Genomic DNA, 19,581 nt, shown 5'->3' on the forward strand with positions numbered 1-19,581 from the left:
CTGGTGGCAGAACTTTGTGACTTTGTCCTGACCCATAACTATTTCACATTTGGGGACAATGTATACCTTCAAATCAGCGGCACTGCGATGGGTACCCGCATGGCCCCACAGTATGCCAACATTTTTATGGCTGACTTAGAACAACGCTTCCTCAGCTCTCGTTCCCTAATGCCCCTACTCTACTTGCGCTACATTGATGACATCTTCATCATCTGGACCCATGGAAAAGAAGCTCTTGAGGAATTCCACCATGATTTCAACAATTTCCATCCCACCATCAACCTCAGCCTGGACCAGTCCACACAAGAGATCCACTTCCTGGACACTACGGTGCTAATAAGCGATGGTCACATAAACACCACCCTATATCGGAAACCTACTGACCGCTATTCCTACCTACATGCCTCTAGCTTTCATCCAGATCATACCACTCGATCCATTGTCTACAGCCAAGCGCTACGATATAACCGCATTTGCTCCAACCCCTCAGACAGAGACAAACACCTACAAGATCTCTATCATGCATTCCTACAACTACAGTACCCACCTGCTGAAGTGAAGAAACAGATTGACAGAGCCAGAAGAGTACCCAGAAGTCACCTACTACAGGACAGGCCCAACAAAGAAAACAACAGAACGCCACTAGCCATCACCTTCAGCCCCCAACTAAAACCCCTCCAACGCATCATCAAGGATCTACAACCTATCCTGAAGGACGAGCCATCGCTCTCTCAGATCTTGGGAGACAGACCAGTCCTTGCTTACAGACAGCCCCCCAATCTGAAGCAAATACTCACCAGCAACCACACACCACACAACAGAACCACTAACCCAGGAACCTATCCTTGCAACAAAGCCCGTTGCCAACTCTGTCCACATATCTATTCAGGGGATACCATCATAGGGCCTAATCACATCAGCCACACCATCAGAGGCTCGTTCACCTGTGCATCTACCAATGTGATATATGCCATCATGTGCCAGCAATGCCCCTCTGCCATGTACATTGGCCAAACTGGACAGTCTCTACGTAAAAGAATGAATGGACACAAATCAGACGTCAAGAATTATAACATTCAAAAACCAGTTGGAGAACACTTCAATCTCTCTGGTCACTCGATCACAGACCTAAGAGTGGCTATACTTCAACAAAAAAGCTTCAAAAACAGACTCCAACGAGAGACTGCTGAATTGGAATTAATTTGCAAACTGGATACAATTAACTTAGGCTTGAATAGAGACTGGGAATGGATGAGTCATTACACAAAGTAAAACTATTTCCCCATGGTATTTCTCCCTCCCACCCCACCCCCCACTGTTCCTCTGATATTCTTGTTAACTGCTGGAATTAGCCTACCTGCTTGTCACCATGAAAGGTTTTCCTCCTTCCCCCCCCTGCTGTTGGTGATGGCTTATCTTAAGTGATCACTCTCCTTACAGTGTGTATGATAAACCCATTGTTTCATGTTCTCTGTGTGTGTGTATATAAATCTCTCCTCTGTTTTTTCCACCAAATGCATCCGATGAAGTGAGCTGTAGCTCACGAAAGCTTATGCTCTAATAAATTTGTTAGTCTCTAAGGTGCCACAAGTACTCCTTTTCTTTTTGCGAATACAGACTAACACGGCTGCTACTCTGAAACCGTTTACAAGAGACTATGACTAACCCACATCTATAAAGGTTAACTAATTATGGAAACCTTTCAGATGGCTTGGGCCGTTTTCCTATCGACAGACATTAGCAGCAGAAGTACTTCGTTTCCCCCCATTCTTAGACTGGGGGAAAGGGGCACACAGCAGTTCTTTAAAATGGTAACCAAGGCATCCTTTAACCTTAAACTGTTCTTTCCTTCTTCCTCCCCTGAAATCATTCACTTGATGCTAAAAAAGAAAAGGAGTACTTGTGGCACCTTAGAGACTAACAAATTTATTAGAGCATAAGCTTTCGTGAGCTACAGCTCACTTCATCGGATGCATTGATGCTACGCTCTATGCATGGAGAAGAGACTAACTTACAAGAGCGATGCACCTCATTTTAAAAGAGTGAAGTACGAGGTTGTAGCTTAGTAGGTATCTAGTCAATTTCAAGAATTGGGTCAAACTATTTTACAGTGTGGAAGCTAGAATATGCTACAGGAGTTAGAAGTTGCCATAACGTTAGAGTGGCAGATTATCTTCACAAAGCACAATCAGGTCTTTATCCTATAGGCTCAAGTGACCTTCTCAATCCCAGGAAACTGATCCTCTGCTGAATGCTACTTATGTCCTAGTAGAGAGAGACTAGAGTATTTTGCAGCAGCACTCTTAAGTGCTGTAAAATTTGCTCTCCAGAATTCATCTTAACTTCCACTGCTGCATCTGCAGGGATTCATACCACAGAAACCTGCTGCAATTTCATTTGTGGTGGCAATACAGACCCTACTTAGAACAAGTTTCCTGTACTCTGTAATTGATCATTTTCACCTGTATGTGGAAGCTCAGACCACACTTTAGAGGCACCATTTGTTATTTGCTGATATTAACTGAGTTCATATAAAAAGTGAGAACAAGCATTAGAAATCTTTACTGATGGGGGCAGTCTAGCAAGAGGTTATTTTTTATTTTAAAGGCTTGGGGGCCATTTATACAGGCCTGTACCAAAGATAGTAAGCTGAGGGAGCACCCTGGAATACAGATTAATTCCCCCCAAATCAGTATGTGGCATGGAGCTTGATATGTCCCATTAAACAGCTTCAAGTTGCTATCTACATTGCTTGATTAGTTCAGATCATAAGGGATCGCTAAGTATGATCAGAATTGAAGCAGAATGACATTCTGCCAACAGAGCTTGCTTGAATCAAATTAAGGCATTTTACAATTTATAGCAGCAGTAGGATAAACATTGCTTTGGTCAAGAACTGGGTCCGATCAGTCTTAAGAGCTGCTATCGAAGTTTGGCAATAGTGAATACACAGACTAGTATTGATATAACATTTATTGAACACTTCCACTCTAGTGGATCAAGAGTCTGTACAAAACCAAACATTTCCTTTAACTTCTGCTTCACATTAAAATCAAACAGATCTAAAACAGTCAGCTCAATCAAAAACCTCTACAGATACAACAGCTTCTTTGAAGCCATGGTAACACTTAAATATGGTTAAGACTTCAATGCAGAAATTTGGTTTGTTAGAATGCTCAGTGAGCTTTAGCTTCTCAAAGTTATAAAAAGGCAAAATTGTGTTTCACAGATACAGTCCACTGGAATCACCAACACTGGACAACTGTTAAGTAGTAAGAGTCCTGAGATAACAAGGAATACTGGTATCCTTTAGACAGTTTTCTGTTGTCCTTTCTTTCCAATAAGAGATTTGTGGATATGTGGTATTACACCTAAGGAAAAAAAAAGACAAGATTAAGGCAAGGTTAAATTGGATTTTCCCTGTACTATTTGAAACAGACAGTATTGTATTTGTGTATTATGATGTTTGTAAAAAGCAATCCATGGCAAGAAAGCTATTTGACTTTAAGTTTAGTTTGAACAGTACTGAGTTACAGCTACATACCACCACCAGCAATTGTTGCTTTAATGAGAGAGTCCAATTCTTCATCTCCTCTTATTGCAAGCTGCAAGTGACGGGGAGTGATACGCTTCACTTTTAAGTCTTTGGATGCATTTCCTGCCAGCTCAAGAACCTGCAGACAAAAGCACTTTCAGTGCCTACCCATCATGCACAGATTACAATAGTTAGTATTTCCGAAACAATATCTGGCAGGCACTGTAGGCTAGGCTACATAGAGTGTTATCAGGGCCTTGTGCAACTACGCTCTGTAGCATGCACCATTAAGTAGTGTTAACTGACTGCCTTGCAAGATTCTCTTGTGGAAGGGATGAAAATGAAGAGTGACAGCTTATAGTTGAGGATACTCATTCTCCAACAAAAAATGCAGAGTTCTGTGGCATCTTGGGAAAAAATGGCAAGTCCCAAAATTTCAGTCAGGGAGTCCATGCCCCCCCATGTGACATGACTGGGGTAGCTCACATCTTAAAGCCAGTTTCAGATCTGCTGATGAGGCCTTGTCTACATTTTAAATGCTACAGCAGCACAGCTACAGTGCTGTCACTGCAGCATTTCAAGTGTAGACATTACCTACACAAACAGGAGGGGTTCTCCCATCAGCATAGGTAATCCACCTCCTGGAGAAGTAGCAGCTAGATCAACAGAAGACCTTTCACTGAGCTAGCATTATGTACACCACAGAATAGACTGGCTTAACTACATTGCTCAGGGGTGTGGATTCTTCACTCCCTTGAGCAACATAGCTGTCTCAACCTTTTTAGTGGAGACCAGGCCTCGGACATTAGTTTACATTTTTACTAACTAAAGTGAATTTGTAAAACAAAAGATTGAAGTAGAGGTTCTAGAGCACAACTCTACAGCAAATTCCATGATCACAGAATTGCAGAATACAAGGAGCCCTGGTCATTATGCAGCTCCAGCAGTGTCAGCTGTCTTGCACATCATCAACTTCACCTCAGCTGTCAGGTACTCCAGGATGGCAGCACTGTATACAGCAGCTGTGGCTCCCACACGTCCATGACTGGTAGTCCTAGATTTCAAATGTCGGTGGATGCGGCCAACAGGGAACTGCAAGAGATCAGAATAGATAAGACTGTTGCAGACATCACTGGTATAAGAGTGCCTGTAAAGCTGCAATCCTTACACCTCTTGCTTGTGTATAACATCCAGGCAGGAAAAAAAAAAAGACCAAGCTGATGTTGGATATATGGCACAAGTATGTCTGCATTCAAGGTAGCAGTTTGTGTGTGCTTCTTGCAGGATCTCCATCTCATCTGAGATTATACTGGCATGGCTATCCCATCACCCCCTGTATAATGAGGCCCATGGCTGCTGCTATTTATAGCATACTTTCCGTCCCACCTCCCAAGCAAAGCTTGCTGGAGGCCTATCTCAGACAAACCCAGTCATCTGAGGGGCAAGAGTCAGCCTCTCACAAAAGAGAGATTAGGTTACATAATTAGATTTAAACAAGGACACTAGAGGTTCTGCCCAGAAAGCATAAAAACTTGGCACTTGTCTCATGAGGAAAATGAGCTGAAGTTAATCATATCACATGTGAGGAGCTGGGGCTTTTAAGATAAACCCCCAGGTATCACAAGATTTGCAATAAGAGGCACGTTCCCCTGTAACTCTGGAGGGCCCGCAAGCAAACCCCTCCCAGTTCGGGGCGGGTGTGCTACAAGTTGACAGTTGGTCCCGTCCTCACCTGCAGGCCGGCTCTCTGTGAGCGAGACACTGCCTTCGTCTTGGTCTTTCCAGAGTCTTTCCCAGCTTTACCGCCAGCCTAACGCAAAGAGAGACTGTGAGCAGCAGCACATGCCCCGCGCATGCGCCTCCAACCTCTGGCCAGCGCCGATGCGCGCGCGTCTTATTCCTCCACACTCGGAGACACGAACGGCTTTCCGAGCGCATGCGCCCCAACCACTCTGTCCCCCCCCCCCCACCCTCCGGCGGCGGCACTAGTGCGCGTGCACCACCCTCTCCTCCCTCCCCCCACGCGACGGGTTTAGCACTAACTAGCACCTCCCACTCGTGCAACCGCTGCCACCCACTCGTTAACCTCTTGTGCTTCTACCCCTCCCGCCGCCACCGCCGCCCGTTCACCTCAGCTTCTCCATCGCCGCCCCAAGGCGACGCAGCCGCACGCCCTACCGAGGCCGGTTTCCGCGGCTCCCTTACCATTATACGCTTTGTTGCGGGTCCACACCGGGATAGGAGAAAGCGAGCGTCCTACACACACCAAGTGTATCCAACTACACCACCTCTCCTGCACCCGCCGCGATTCAAACTACGCCCGCTCCCGCCTTCCGCGAGCACTTTATAACCGCCGAACGTGCCCACATCCGGGAACCCGGATCCCACGACTAGCCAATCACCGCAGAGTGGAGAGGGGCCTGAGCTGAGGCGCCAGGACCAATCATATGCCAGCGATGGGGAGGGGCTGGCAGTGTTGATTGACTGACAGGAGCGGGCAACCTGCTACTCCCGTCCTCAATAGAGACTCCACCCACATTTAGAGTGACGTCACTCCGCCGGAGTCTCGGGCGTGGTAAGTGCGCGGTTCATGTTCCATCAACACCAGTTCGTGGGGGAAGCTGGGGCCTCTGCCCCGTGCCTGCCTCCAGCCATTCCCCCCCCCGCCGGGTTTATCTCAGCCCAGGGAGTGCATGCTGGTGCGGGTGGCAGCGGTGCCAAACTCTGGCGTTCAGAAAGCATGAGTCACTCCCCGCTTGGTGCTGGCTTTAAAAATCAGGAGCATCGGGAGGGGTCATTTTCCTTGGGGCTTGAGCCTGGTGACTGCTCACAGGTCATGTTTTAGGTTTCTGCCCCTGAACAGGGCAGCTAGAAACAGCTTTTAAGAAATAAAAGACAATGAAAGTCTCATGTAATCATGTAATTCCAAGGGCCAGCACTTTAAAGAAGATACCAGCTATTGCAAGAGTTGGCCATGCTACATTTCTTCGCTACCACAAGAGGGTTTGTTGCAGTAACTGCCCAGCTGCTGTCTGCTTACCCTAGATTCAGGCCTGAGGCTGGATTTCTTTAAGACATTCCCATTTCTTCCAAAGTGTCTCAGGACAGTTTCCTGTTGTAGCCACTGGGTACCACGGCCATAAGGGCTCCAGTCCTGTGTTGAGGGGGCAAGGATGGTGTTTCCAATGGAGTTAACTTAACGTTAATAAGGATTCTTGCTGCTCACCCTTCTCAAGCTCAAACCTTTGACCGTTTATTGCAGCCTATGTGTAGGTCGACACAAGAAGTCCCCCAAACTTTCAGTGAAAATTTGGCAATCTAAACTCAGCTAAAACCCCATGTAGATATTTTTCCAGGAGCTAGAAAAAAAAAAAAAAAGCTTTCCTAGACAGATTTTTCCATAACTCCATTAGGCATCTTGCAGTATTCTTTGCATGACCTGGTATGAACCACTGTCAGGATAGGAGACCAAAGACATTACTGTTTGATCCGGTATGGCAATTACTATGTACCTAAGTCAGCTGTCAAAATTGGAATATGTAGATTCATAGATACTAAGGTCAGAAGGGACCATTCTGATCATCTAGTCTGACCTCCTGCACAGCACAGGCCACAGAATCTCACCCACCCACTCGGATGAAAAACCTTACCTATGTCTGAGCTATTGAAGTCCTTAAATCATGGTTTAAAGACTTCAAGGAGCAGAGAAGCCTCCCTCAGGTCAACCATGCCCCATGCTACAGAGGAAGGCGAAAAACCTCCAGGGCCTCTCCAATCTGCCCTGGAGGAAAATTCCTTCCCGACCCCAAATATGGCAATCAGCTAAACCCTGAGCATATGGGCAAGATTCACCAGCCAGATACTACAGAAAATTCTTTCCTGGGTAACTCAGATCCCATCCATTTAATATCCCATCTCAGGGGATTAGTCCTATTTACCCTGAATATTTAAAGATCAATTACTTACCAAAATCCCATTATCCCATCATACCATCTCCTCCATAAACTTATCAAGTAGAATCTTAAAACCAGATAGATCTTTTGCCCCCACTGCTTCCCTTGGAAGGCTATTCCAAAACTTCACTCCTCTGATGGTTAAAAACCTTCGTCTGATTTCAAGTCTAAACTTCCTGGTGGCCAGTTTATACCCATTTGTTCTTGTGTCCACATTGATGCTGAGCTTAAATAATTCCTCTCCCTCTCCTGTATTTATTCCTCTGATATATTTCTAGAGAGCAATCATATCTCCCCATAACCTTCTTTTAGTTAGGCTAAACAAGCCAAGCTCCTTAAGTCTCCTTTCATAAGACAAGTTTTCCATTCCTCGGATCATCCTAGTAGCCCTTCTCTGTACCTGCTCCAGTTTGAATTCATCCTTTTTGAACATGGGAGACCAGAACTGCACACAGTATTCTAGGTGAGGTCTAACCAGTGCCTTGTATAATGGTACTAAAACCTCCTTATCCCTACTGGAAATGCCTCTCCTGATGCATCCCAAAACCGCATTAGCTTTTTTCACGGCCATATCACATTGGCAGCTCATAGTCATCCTATGATCAGCCAATACTCCAAGGTCCTTCTCCTCTTCTGTTACTTCTAATTGATGCGTCCCCAACTTATAACTAAAATTCTTGTTATTAATCCCTAAATGCATAACCTTACACTTCTCACAATTAAATTTCATCCTATTACTATTACTCCAGTTTACAAGGTCATCCAGATCCTCCTGTATAATATCCCGATCGTTCTCCGAATTGGCAATACCTCCCAGCTTTGTATCATCTGCAAACTTTATTAGCACACTCCCACTTTTTGTGCCAAGGTCAGTAATAAAAAGATTAAATAAGATTGGTCCCAAAACCGATCCCTGAGGAACTCCACTGGTAACCTCCCTCCAGCCTGACAGTTCGCCTTTCAGTAGGACCAGTTGCAGTCTCCCCTTTAACCAATTCCTTATCCACCTTTTGCTGTTCATACTGATCCCCATCTTCTCCAATTTAACTAATAATTCCCCATGTGGCACGGTATCAAACGCCTTACTGAAATCTAGGTAAATTAGATCCACTGCATTTCCTTTATCTAAAAAATCTGTTACCTTTTCAAAAAAGGAGATTAGGTTGGTTTGGCACGATCTACCTTTTGTAAAACCATGTTGTATTTTGTCCCATTTACCATTGACTTCAATGTCCTTAACTAATTTCTCCTTCAAAATTTTTTCCAGGACCTTGCATACTACAGATGTCAAACTAACTGGCCTGTAGTTACCCGGATCACTTTTTTTTCCTTTCTTAAAAATAGGAACTATATTAGCAATTCTCCAATCATTCGGTACTACTCCTGAGTTTACAGATTCATTAAAAATTCTTGTAAATGGGCTTGCAATTTCAGGTGCCAATTCCTTTAATATTCTTGGATGAAGATTATCTGGGCCCCCCGATTTGGTCCCATTAAGCTGTTTCAGTTTCGCTTCTACCTCAGATATGGTAATATCTACCTCCATATCCTCATTCCCATTTGTCGTGCTACCATTATCCCTAAGATCCTCTTTAGCCTTATTAAAGACTGAGGCAAAGTATTTGTTTAGATATCGGGCCATGCCTAGATTATCTTTAACCTCCACTCCATCCTCAGTGTTAAGCGGCCCACTTCTTCTTTCTTAGTTTTCTTCTTATTTATATGGCTATAGAACCTTTTACTATTTGGTTTTAATTCCCTTTGCAAGGTCCAACTCTACTCGACTTTTAGCCTGTCTCACTTTATCCCTACATGTTCCGACCTCAATTAGGTAGCTTTCCTTGCTGATCCCTCCCATCTTCCACTCCCTGTATGCTTTCTGCTTCTTAATCACCTCTCTAAGATGCTTGCTCATCCAGCTTGGTCTACAACTCCTTCCTATGAATTTTTTCCCTTTTCTTGGGATACAGGCTTCCGATAGCTTCTGCAGCTTTGATTTAAAGTAATCCCAGGCCTCCTCTACCTTTAGATCCATAAATTCTTCAGTCCAATCCACTTCCCTAACTAATTTCCTTAATTTTTGAAAGTCAGCCCTTTTGAAATCAAAAACCCTAGTTGCAGATTTATTCTTGTTAATCCTTCCATTTAGTTTGAACTGAATAGCTCATGATCACTTGAGCCAAGATTGTCCCCTACAACCATTTCTTCTATGAGGTCCTCGCTACTCACCAAAATTAAATCTAAAATGGCATCCCCTCTTGTTGGTTCAGCAATTACTTGATGAAGGAATCCATCAGCTATCGCATCTAGGAAAATCTGAGCCCTTATCCACTATCCTGTAGTGGCAGGATATTCTCTGTGAAGCACCCTTGATTTATTAATTCATTTCCCATCCTACTAGATAGGTGTGCTGAGAAACTGAAATCCTTATACAGGATTATTTACCTCAAAGTTTGATTGTTCAGAATTTAAAAAAGAACTTACATTTTGAAGTTCTTCATAAAAAGAAAACCATGGAGCCCCTGTCTCAGAGGTAGTTACCATGGCTGGCTATCCTGGATGCTCAGGCTGTCAAGGGACCATGAGCTTGGGAGCCAGCACTCCCAGGGTCCTCAGTCCACCAGGCAGCATGCAGAAAACCTGCAGGATTCCATTAGAACCCGGCCTGCTTTTCATCTGACCTTCATCAAAATTGTACCATCTCTGCAGAATGTTTAAAATTTTGACAAAATCAGTATTCTGATGGGAAAGTCAACCAGTTCTATTTATCAGTGCAAGATAAGGTCATTTTCAGACTTTAGCCTGAGAGAGGAGAATACTGGAATTTGCTGAAGTAATGATCTGGGGGAAAGGCAGGGGTCACTAACTTTGGTCAAAAGCGGTAGTATATTTTTATGTACATGCACCCCAAAGAATTAGTGATGGGTGGGTTTTTATAAGTCACAATCTAAATACCAGAGCTTCTTATTTTTGTAAGAAGTTACTCTACATGGATCCTGAACGTACTTTGCTCAGTGAAAGTTGCAATTATCTGACCATGTAAACACAGGTGGCATTTCTAGGTATTACAGCACTTTATAATACATTCTATTTTAGAGGAAGAAGACTATTTAATGGTTGTGTTAAGTATCTCTGGTGACAAGGAGGCACATTTTTTAAAGGTATTTGGATGTCTAAAGAGGAGCACTCAATTTCCACTGATGTCAATGGGCATTGAGCACCCAGGTACTTTTGAGAATCCTTCCAGGCCCATGTCTGCCTTTTTAGATACCTAGGGTTAGAGCCACAGCTGAACTTTTATGTATGCCCTGCCATACAGTGGAATTCTCTGCCACTAGTGAGGCATCCAGTGTATGGGAAGAGTCAAGTACCTATGAATGGGATTCACAGAAAAGCCAGTAATCTGAACAAGAGTTGCTTAAACTCTCCAGAAGGATAAGTCAAGGGTCAGGGCCTAAATTCTTCAGAGGAGTTAAATGCCTGTCTTGGCTCAGGATTTACACCCACGAATCCTCTTCTGGAGTGAGGTTCCTAAGGCAGGTCAGCCCTTTCTTGTGTCAACATCCATGTCCATTAGAGCCAATAACTCAGTGGTTAGGGCACTTACCTGGGATGATAGAGACCTGTTTTCAAATCCCTGCTCTATCTGATTTGGAGCAGAGACTTGAACTTTGTCTCCTATATAATGGATGAGTGCCCTAATCACTGGGCTATTGGGCAGAGAAAGTCCAAGTATGAAAATGACTTGGTAGCCAACCTGGTGGTTGGAACACTCACCTGTAAGTGAGACACCCAATATCCAGTCCTCTTGCTCCAGTGATTTGTTTTTAAAAGGTTGCCTATCCACATTGGACAGCTTTAATGGGAGAGGCTGAGGGAGCCCCATATCAGAATACCCCATTGTCCAGCAGTTAGCCCAGGTCAAATCCCTTCTCACCCTGCTGGGAGTGTGTGGGGAGCCTTGAAGTGCAGGTCTTCCACATCCTGGATGGGAAACCTAGCAACTGGACTAAAAGTTATGAGGGAGGTCATGCCCCTCACAGGCCTCTTGCTAGAGCACCAAAAGAAGGTTTGCAGCAGAGAATCCCACAGGGAGAAGGCAGCACCTCCCTGCAGCCTGGGTTTTAGCATCTAGCTCTAAGAGAGGGGTGGGGCTTAGCACACTTTCCCTCTCAGCTTGGCATCTCCTATGGCTATTGTAGCAGCAGAGCTGCCTAGAACGCTTGCTCTTCTCCCCATCCATCCCACAGGGAGCCTAGGCACCTAACTCAGGCTTTGTGAATGCCAGTGATTGTCTAATAGCCTAGAAGTTAAGTGTTGTGAAGCTGAATATCACTATGCCAAAGTTTCTTTGTAAATCTAGTCCATAGTGCAATGAGCCTGGCTGATGAGGTTCCAAAATATGGATAGAAAAGGTCACACTGACACTGCAAGAATAATCCATGCTTAAGTAAACTATTTAAGTGTTTAGTAACCAGTTCCTTCCCCACTCATTGCATATAGATGGACTATGTTATAGCAGGAGCCCCACAATTGTAATTTCACTATAGGCAGAACCAAAAAACAAAAATGTAAGATGTGGCTGCCATGTTCCAGAAGTGTGTAGTCTGCATCAGCACATCTGAGCCCCACCTCAGTGAGGTGCGTGTTTCAAATTCCAGTTGCAACGAGTTATTTGCAAGCTTGTTGGGTTTTTTTTTTAGAAGGGGAAAAAACAAAAACCAAGCGAAGATCTTCATGCAACATTGATGTTGTACAGTTAGGTACTTGAAACCTAACTTGCATTTCCGATAACTCAAACTTTAATCCTGCCTTTTTGTATTATGTTAGTTTTAATGGGCTCCACATCCTCTTTCTCAGATACAATAAATTATTTCTAACACTACTTTGCATTTACATAGACTGATCTCTAGATGAAAAGTCTGGACAGACAGAACACATTTGCGAGATAGGCAATTGTGACATTACTGATGTAACCTATGACTATATAAATCATTGTTGCAACCACTGTTGTATATTTGCAGCAAATATTGTACAAAGGTTGTCTGTAAGGTGTCTATGGAAAGGGTAGGATTTGCTGATTATGATTATGCTGTCTGTATATGTGCACCATTTTTGTAGTTAAAGTTATGAATACTGCCTATGTACTTGTATCTCAATGTGTTTTGATTCTAAGAAGCCTTAGTAAAGCATTTGGTCAGCTTCTTGAGAAAGGAATTTGCAGATTAAGTGCACAATCACGAAACAGTTAACGGACAATGGACCTTGGGAGACTCCAATCCACATAAGTCATCTTTCTGGGAACGTTCAAGATAGCATGTGAAGAATGGCTGCCACCTGTAAAGAACTGAGTCATGCATGGACATGTGACTTGCCCATGTGACTCCAAACTCCATTTTCCACAGTATGAACAAAGAGGTGTCCTTACACCTGGAAGAGGCTATAAAAGGCAACTGCCTCACCTCCATCTTGTCTTCAATCCTGCTTCTTGCCTCTGGAGGAACTTTGCTACAAACTGAAGCTCTGAACAAAGGACTGAATGATCCATCCCAGCTGTGGATGTACTCTAGATACTTGATTTGAACCTGCTGTTTATTCTATCACTGCTACAAGCCTGAACCAAGAACTTTGCCATTACTGTATATAATTAATTCCCTTTAACCAATTCTAGCTCTTATCTATATTTCTCTTTTATGAATAAACCTTTAGATTCTAAAGGATTGGTAACAGCGTGATTTGTGGGCAAGATCTGATTGGAATATTGACCTGGGTCTGGGGTTTGGTCCTTTGGGATTGGGAGAACCTTTTTCCTTGCACTGGGGTATTGGTTTTCATAACCATTCATCCTCATAATGAGTGGAATTGGTGGGGATACTGGGAAACTGGAGTGTCTAATGGAGTTACTTGTGTGACTTATGGTTAGCCAGTGGGGTAAAACCAAAGTCTTCTCTGTTTGGCTGGTTTGGTTTGCCATGGTGTGCAAAGGAACCCCAGCCTTGGGCTGCAACTGCCCAGCTTTAAGCAATTTCTCCTGAACTGGTACTTTCAGTTGGGTCCCACCAGAACCAGCATCATTACAGCAAGTATCACCATTTTAAACAAGTAAAGGGACAAATACATTTATGGCCTGATTTTCAAGAGAGACACTAAACACCCTTGTCTAAGGGTTTGTCTACACACGGAGATATTCAGGAACTGGTTAAACTAAATGTGTACAAGGCATTCTTGTTCCCAAATAAGAGTGTACAACTTCAGGGCTGGTCCTGAATAGTTATTTGCCTTAAAAAAAAAAAATCAGTCTGTGTGAGAGCTTATGAATAGAATCTAAGTGTGACTCAGACTCCTGCTTTAATAAACGTAAGCCCTTCCTTCTACAAAGGAGGAGTACATGTATTTAATAAGTTTGTATTGCATTAGTTCCGAGAGCCCCAATCAAAATTAGTGCCACCATCATGCTAAGAAAGGCAGAAACTCATAGGGAAACATGTCTAGGAGATACTGAGAAGGGAGTACCAGGCTTTTGTGGTGCTGATTTTCTTCAACTTTAGAGTTAAGATATAGTTCTTTCTGCAGCCAGAGCCCTTCCCCATTTCTCCAAGTGTAGCAACAAGCTGGGCAGGTTGTTCAGATACTGTAGCACTTCTGAGCTGGAGCGTTGTGTATATGGGAGAGCTGTACATCCTAATATTCTGGATTTGGAGTGGGGGAGATTCTGAACGGTGGAGAGATTAGGTACAAGTTGTTTCCAACCTGGAAGCATAGGTATGCTGAGCAAATGGGGGATTGGTTGGAAGAAGCTTCGGGTGGGTCTAAATTGGGATTGGAACAAATTGGTTTTCTGCATGTAGTGGGAATGGGATCAACTTGTGAATGAAGATTTGGGTGGACTGGTGGTAGCAGCAAGGAGGCAGTCAGGGGATAGTATGGGACTATGAAAGAACATTAATGGGAGAATTACTGTTTGCCCTCAGTCTATGCTTTAGATTAGAAATATTCCAATTCCAAAAGGGGAGGAGATAAGTAAAAATACCCTCTTCTCAGTTGCCTGCTATCCTTCCTTATCCTCCACCATAATTCTTCCCTGTAATTCCCCCCTGCATTATCTCTCAGTTTTTTTCTTCCCTTGTCATTTTTGGCCATATTCAGCCTGCTGGGGACAGAAGAAGGTGAGACAAGGGGAACCTTGCTAACTGAAGCCCAGTTATTTTGGGCAGCAGCCACTACTCATCATTAATGTTATACAGGAAGTCACACTTCATGCTGTTTCAGCATGGTAGTCCAAACTGTGTATGGAATCATATTCTAGGCTTTTGTGATAGAGCTAGATTTATCCAATCATACTATATCAGAATGAGAGATCTGGGTGCAAAACATGAATACAATAGCAGGATCCAGTGAAAAAATTAGAAACAGCAACATGCTTTTCCAAACACCATTTTGGAAATTCACTTCCACATCACTGCTTACTAGAACTCTTAAGTATTACTAATTATTGCACCTCTGCAGAAAGCTAGAGCTGAGGCTACTCAGATAAGCATTTTTTCGGCAGTATGTTAGCATGGATTAGTATATTTTAGATTTGTTTAGCCAAATGATTTGGGTATGGAGTTACAAATATGAGATGCCTCAAAGGATTAGTTCCTCCCTTTTCCCTACACGGTGATTGGGAATTGGGCTCCATAGGAATAGTACAACTGGCATAGTAAAAGGTAACTTGTTTTCTTCCTACAAGTCTGGGCTAGGAAGTATAGGAGAGAGCTCTGTAAGAAAAGACCTGAAGAAACAAAAATAGTTCTACCACAGACAGGCTGTCTTCCCTTCTTCCACCCCCCCCCCCATTCCTCCCCCCACTCCTCTGGTGTCTTACATAGCTACTTCAGCTACAAACTTTTCATTTTCAGTTGATCTGATTTATTATCTTGAACAGATTTAGTTAATTGTGTGTTATCACTCAACTCCATTTAAGCCTAATATACCATTTTTCCTTACTGACAGGAGACATGTTTAAACCAAAAAGGAGTATCCACACAAAATTTTGTATCAGTTTAGATTAAAAGAATTTTTACCTAAAAAAAAAAAAAAAAAAGTGTAATTCTGTATGGACAAAGCCTAAGCTAGCCAACAAGTCTCTTATTGAGTATGCCTATACAAGCCTAGTGCATTATTCACAAAAGTACTGTTAGTGCTACCATAATACAAAAAGCTAGGATACATTGAAAAAAGAACTAGCAATATCCTAATGGTGAAGGCCAAACTACTTAGATAAACAAAGAGTAAGAGACAGTTTGTAAACAAAAATGTTGCACAAGAACAAAAGAAGTCCAAACACTATATATTATATGACATAAGATTACCGTACCACATCCATGTTCTTGCAGGCACGCACTTCTAAAACCTCTCTCATTTCACAACACTAGAACAATTGGCTTGACTCCCTTTTTATAATGAGTCTACACTGCCTCATGGGAGCCGAGTTATTCAGCTGTTTCAAGGGGATGGCTGAATGATAGGTGTTGATTGGTCACATAATAATTACAAGAGATCCCTTTAAGGAGACAAAATATTCCTTAAAAATTAAAGGTTCATGGGGAAAGAGATAAAGTAATGAATGCTGAGTCTAAGGTTCCCAAACTGGGGTTCATGAAATGTTACAGGGGGTTCTCAGGAAAAAATTCCCTAATGGCGGCCAGAGCTCTCCCTAGGGACCCTGGGCAGCAACGGGCCAGCAGCCCGGAGCCCCTGGACTTCCAAGGGCTAAGCAGATCAAAGCAAGCATATCTATCACAGTGAGGAGATTTAAACTTCAAGACTCCTTATAAGAAATGGAAAGGGAGGTGGATAATTTTTGCTGTTTTTAAAATTAAATAGGCAGCTAGTATTGTTTTTAAAATGACTATGGAGAACAGGTTTAAGCTTTGTTGTAACGTGTGTTGTTTGCCTGGACTGCTCAAGACCTGAATGCTTGTGTAGGAGGAACTCTTTGAGTTGGCTTCTTAAATACCTTCATGCTTTTTCACATCTGATACTCCTTGATGAAACATAGGAGTCTTGTCTTATAACAGGCTTATTCAAAGCGATACAAGCTACGAAAGTGAGATCTTGGAAGAGTGTTGCCGTTTTCATAATGTAATAAAAATACTGTAATGATCAATAATAAATAGTGTGTAATAAGCATGAAACAAATTTTATATTTCCAAGATCACTGCTTTTATAATTTATACTCAGGCAAAGGAGAAAATCCATGGAAATATTCATTTTTAGGAGGGGGTTCGCGAGACTTGACATTTTAGTGAAAGGGGTTCACGGGTTGTTAAAGTTTGGTAACCACTGTTCTAAGGGCTTGTCTATATGAAAACAAATTGTGATAAGATGAGGTTTAAATCTAGCCTGTAATGCACTGTGTTTGTGTGGACCCTGCTGCTGCACACAGAAGGTTTTTTAGTGTGCTTTAACGTATTTCTGTTTCAAAGCGGGTAGATTAAAGCATATTAGGAAACTTTTAGTGCATGGCAGGAAGGTCCACACAGACATTTAGTACACACCAGGCTAGTGGAAGGCAGATTTACACCCCACTTTGCCGTGAACTAAGTGTTTGTACAGACAAGCTCTAAGAGATGGTAGCAGCTGTAAAGAAAAGGGATTAGAGCTGATAACTGGGGTTGTGTAATGATATTGATATCTATCAAAGACAATGGGGCAACCTGTCTATAGGCATCTGTGTCCAGGCTGTGAAGCCTGCTTGCTTTTATTATGGACAGGGCTGGTAGCATTGCCTATTATTAAGGTTGCCTGACGCTTCCCACTATGAGACCGTTTCCATATTAGCTAAGCTGCTTTGTGCATTAACATGTCTTCTTGTTGTTAGCACAATATTATTATTTATATCTTTGTAGCACCTAGAAACCCCAGCTGAGAAGAGGGCCAGCTGCATTTTACTGGGTGTTATACAAATACCTAGCGAGAGACAGGCCCCGTCCCAAAATCTTACAGTGTAAATAGACAAGGGTAAGAGAAATAATTGTTATGTCCACTTTATGGCTGGGACACTGAGGCACAGAGAGATTGGTTGATTGATATGGCTAATGTTTCAGAGGAAGGCTGAACACAGATCTCCTCACTGCTAGTGCAGGGCCTCAACCAGAAGAATATTCTTCCTCTCTAAGGAGGAAACTCACGTTATCTTGTTTCTGTACGTTTCTGACCTACACTCGTATCTTTTCTGAAGACATATGGTTTCTAGCCATGAGACATATTGTGTTCATGCTACAGTAAGTCCCTTTATTAAGGAAGCATTATTTCATTATTATTTAATTTGTATCTTCTGTCTGCATATCCCATAGGCCCATATCCTCAAAGGTATTGAGGTTCCTAACTCTCACAGCTTTCAATACTTTTGAAGTACTTTTGGCCGAGGCCCCTCTACACCATAAGGTCAACCAGGCAGGGAGTAGGGAGAAATCTGGTCTCTCACCCTCCTTTCACTGAAAACAGATAAAACATGTTGGTCTTGTAGTCGAGAGGGAAACAAACTGCATTTTAACTTCCATTCCTGATTTGTGCTTCTACCTTGCAAAGTTCAAAACCGTAGCATGGTTGATCTTGCCTGCACTGCCAGACTGAAGCATATTTTAAACTTGTTGAGAGACTATGTATTGTAACAGTTCCCCTGACATGGTTGAATTTGCAGTATAGACAGAACCTTTGTCAAATGATAGGGCTTTGCATTAGTTAACATTCCCTGCTGACTCATACAGCTGAGTTCAGGAAGAGCATATGTCCTCTGCTGGCACTCTTGTATCATGTGTGATGGTGCATGGAAAAAATAGTTGATTTTAACCGATATATTTATTAGCTTGGCATCAACAAACAGTTCTTTAAGAATCTGCAGTAAATCTTGACTATGGCATTGTGCTGCATATTATTTGTCAGAGAGGCACAAACTCCCCTTTTGACTATAGTCACATGTTGATTGTATTCCCTTATAGCTCCTATTAATAGTATCATAAAGACTGGTTGGCATAGATTTTTATTTTCTCCTTCCTCAGTGCAGTTGAGGAAAGAAACTACTTATAGAATAGGAAAGGATTGTAAGTGGAGGATTTGTTCTATAAGACTAAATGGGAACTATATTTGCTACAGACTCTATCAAATCATTAAGACTTCCTTACAATTCTGCCCTCATCAGGCACAGAGGCTCTTCCTCCCCACTCTCCTTTCCTTAGTGAACGCCTCAATTTCCCCCTTAATATTTACCCAGGGCTTCATGCTTGGGACTCAGTTATTAATTGTGCTTGAGTTCCAAAGCAGTAGGGAGAATCAAATCTGGTTTCTCAGAGACATTCTTGAGACTCTCGGATCACTCGGCCTGAACAACAGGGATCCTGTCTTAATTACCCCTATTTACAATGGTACAATCTATTTTTAGTATATTGGCTAAACCCCCAGTGAGGCAAAAATTGAATACGATTTTGTCAGAGAGAACTTGTGAACAGTTCAGGTGAGAAAACAGATAGACAAATTGTTACGGTGTAAGGTAGTCATGGCTGCCATTAAGTGTGTCTTTGATGTATAGATCCGTCACCTACTTGGTTAAAGCTGATGTGTGCACTAACCACCCTTCATTCAGGCTAAACAGAAGGAGCAATTAAATGCTCCTATGTGTAGTGATAGATAGTTGACACTGTGTAGGAAGCCATCATCCACAGCACTGGGCTGTATAGCTAGGCCAATCACAAGCTAAGCCATGTGGGTTTAAGGGTTTCTCTGAGGACTGACTGCAAATGCAGAGGCAGTAGAGAGGATTGACTGTGCATGAGACAGGCAGAAAGCAATTAGATAGCCAAAAGGAAGCGACAGAGGAAAGGGTAGGTAAGACCTTGGGGCGAACTGGAGAGACAGAGCTTCTTACAGATACAGAAATGCAGACCTGGATTTCTGAAGAAGGAAACTGTCTCCTGCTGTTTGTTTCTACTGTGTTCAGGGAAATAGGGTTTTGTCTACATTCTTTGTAAATAAACAGGACTGCACCAAAGAAAAACCTGACACATACACTCAAATTTTCCTCCTACCAAAGACAAGGCCCCAAATCTTGGC

General features: G+C 42.8%; 1 protein-coding gene across 2 annotated transcripts; it reads right to left on the bottom strand.

The window, feature by feature from the left end:
* Nucleotides 1-2,955: 2,955 nt before the first annotated feature.
* LOC119855207 (histone H2A.Z) lies at nucleotides 2,956-15,895 on the bottom strand. Of its 2 annotated transcripts, XM_038400858.2 has the most exons (6): nucleotides 15,848-15,895; nucleotides 6,576-6,689; nucleotides 5,268-5,345; nucleotides 4,514-4,627; nucleotides 3,545-3,674; nucleotides 2,956-3,371 (listed from the first exon to the last, which is right to left on the bottom strand). In XM_038400858.2, the coding sequence occupies exons 1-6, from the start codon at nucleotides 15,890-15,892 to the stop codon at nucleotides 3,310-3,312; spliced, it is 543 nt and encodes a 180-aa protein (XP_038256786.1). In that variant the 5' UTR covers nucleotides 15,893-15,895; the 3' UTR covers nucleotides 2,956-3,309. The 2 variants fall into 2 exon arrangements, with proteins under 2 accessions (XP_038256786.1, XP_038256787.1); XM_038400859.2 differs by lacking the exons at nucleotides 6,576-6,689; nucleotides 15,848-15,895 and adding an exon at nucleotides 5,741-5,930.
* Nucleotides 15,896-19,581: the final 3,686 nt, after the last annotated feature.

Source organism: Dermochelys coriacea, chromosome 4 (assembly GCF_009764565.3).
Source record: "Dermochelys coriacea isolate rDerCor1 chromosome 4, rDerCor1.pri.v4, whole genome shotgun sequence".
In the NCBI taxonomy this organism is placed as follows: domain Eukaryota; kingdom Metazoa; phylum Chordata; order Testudines; family Dermochelyidae; genus Dermochelys; species Dermochelys coriacea.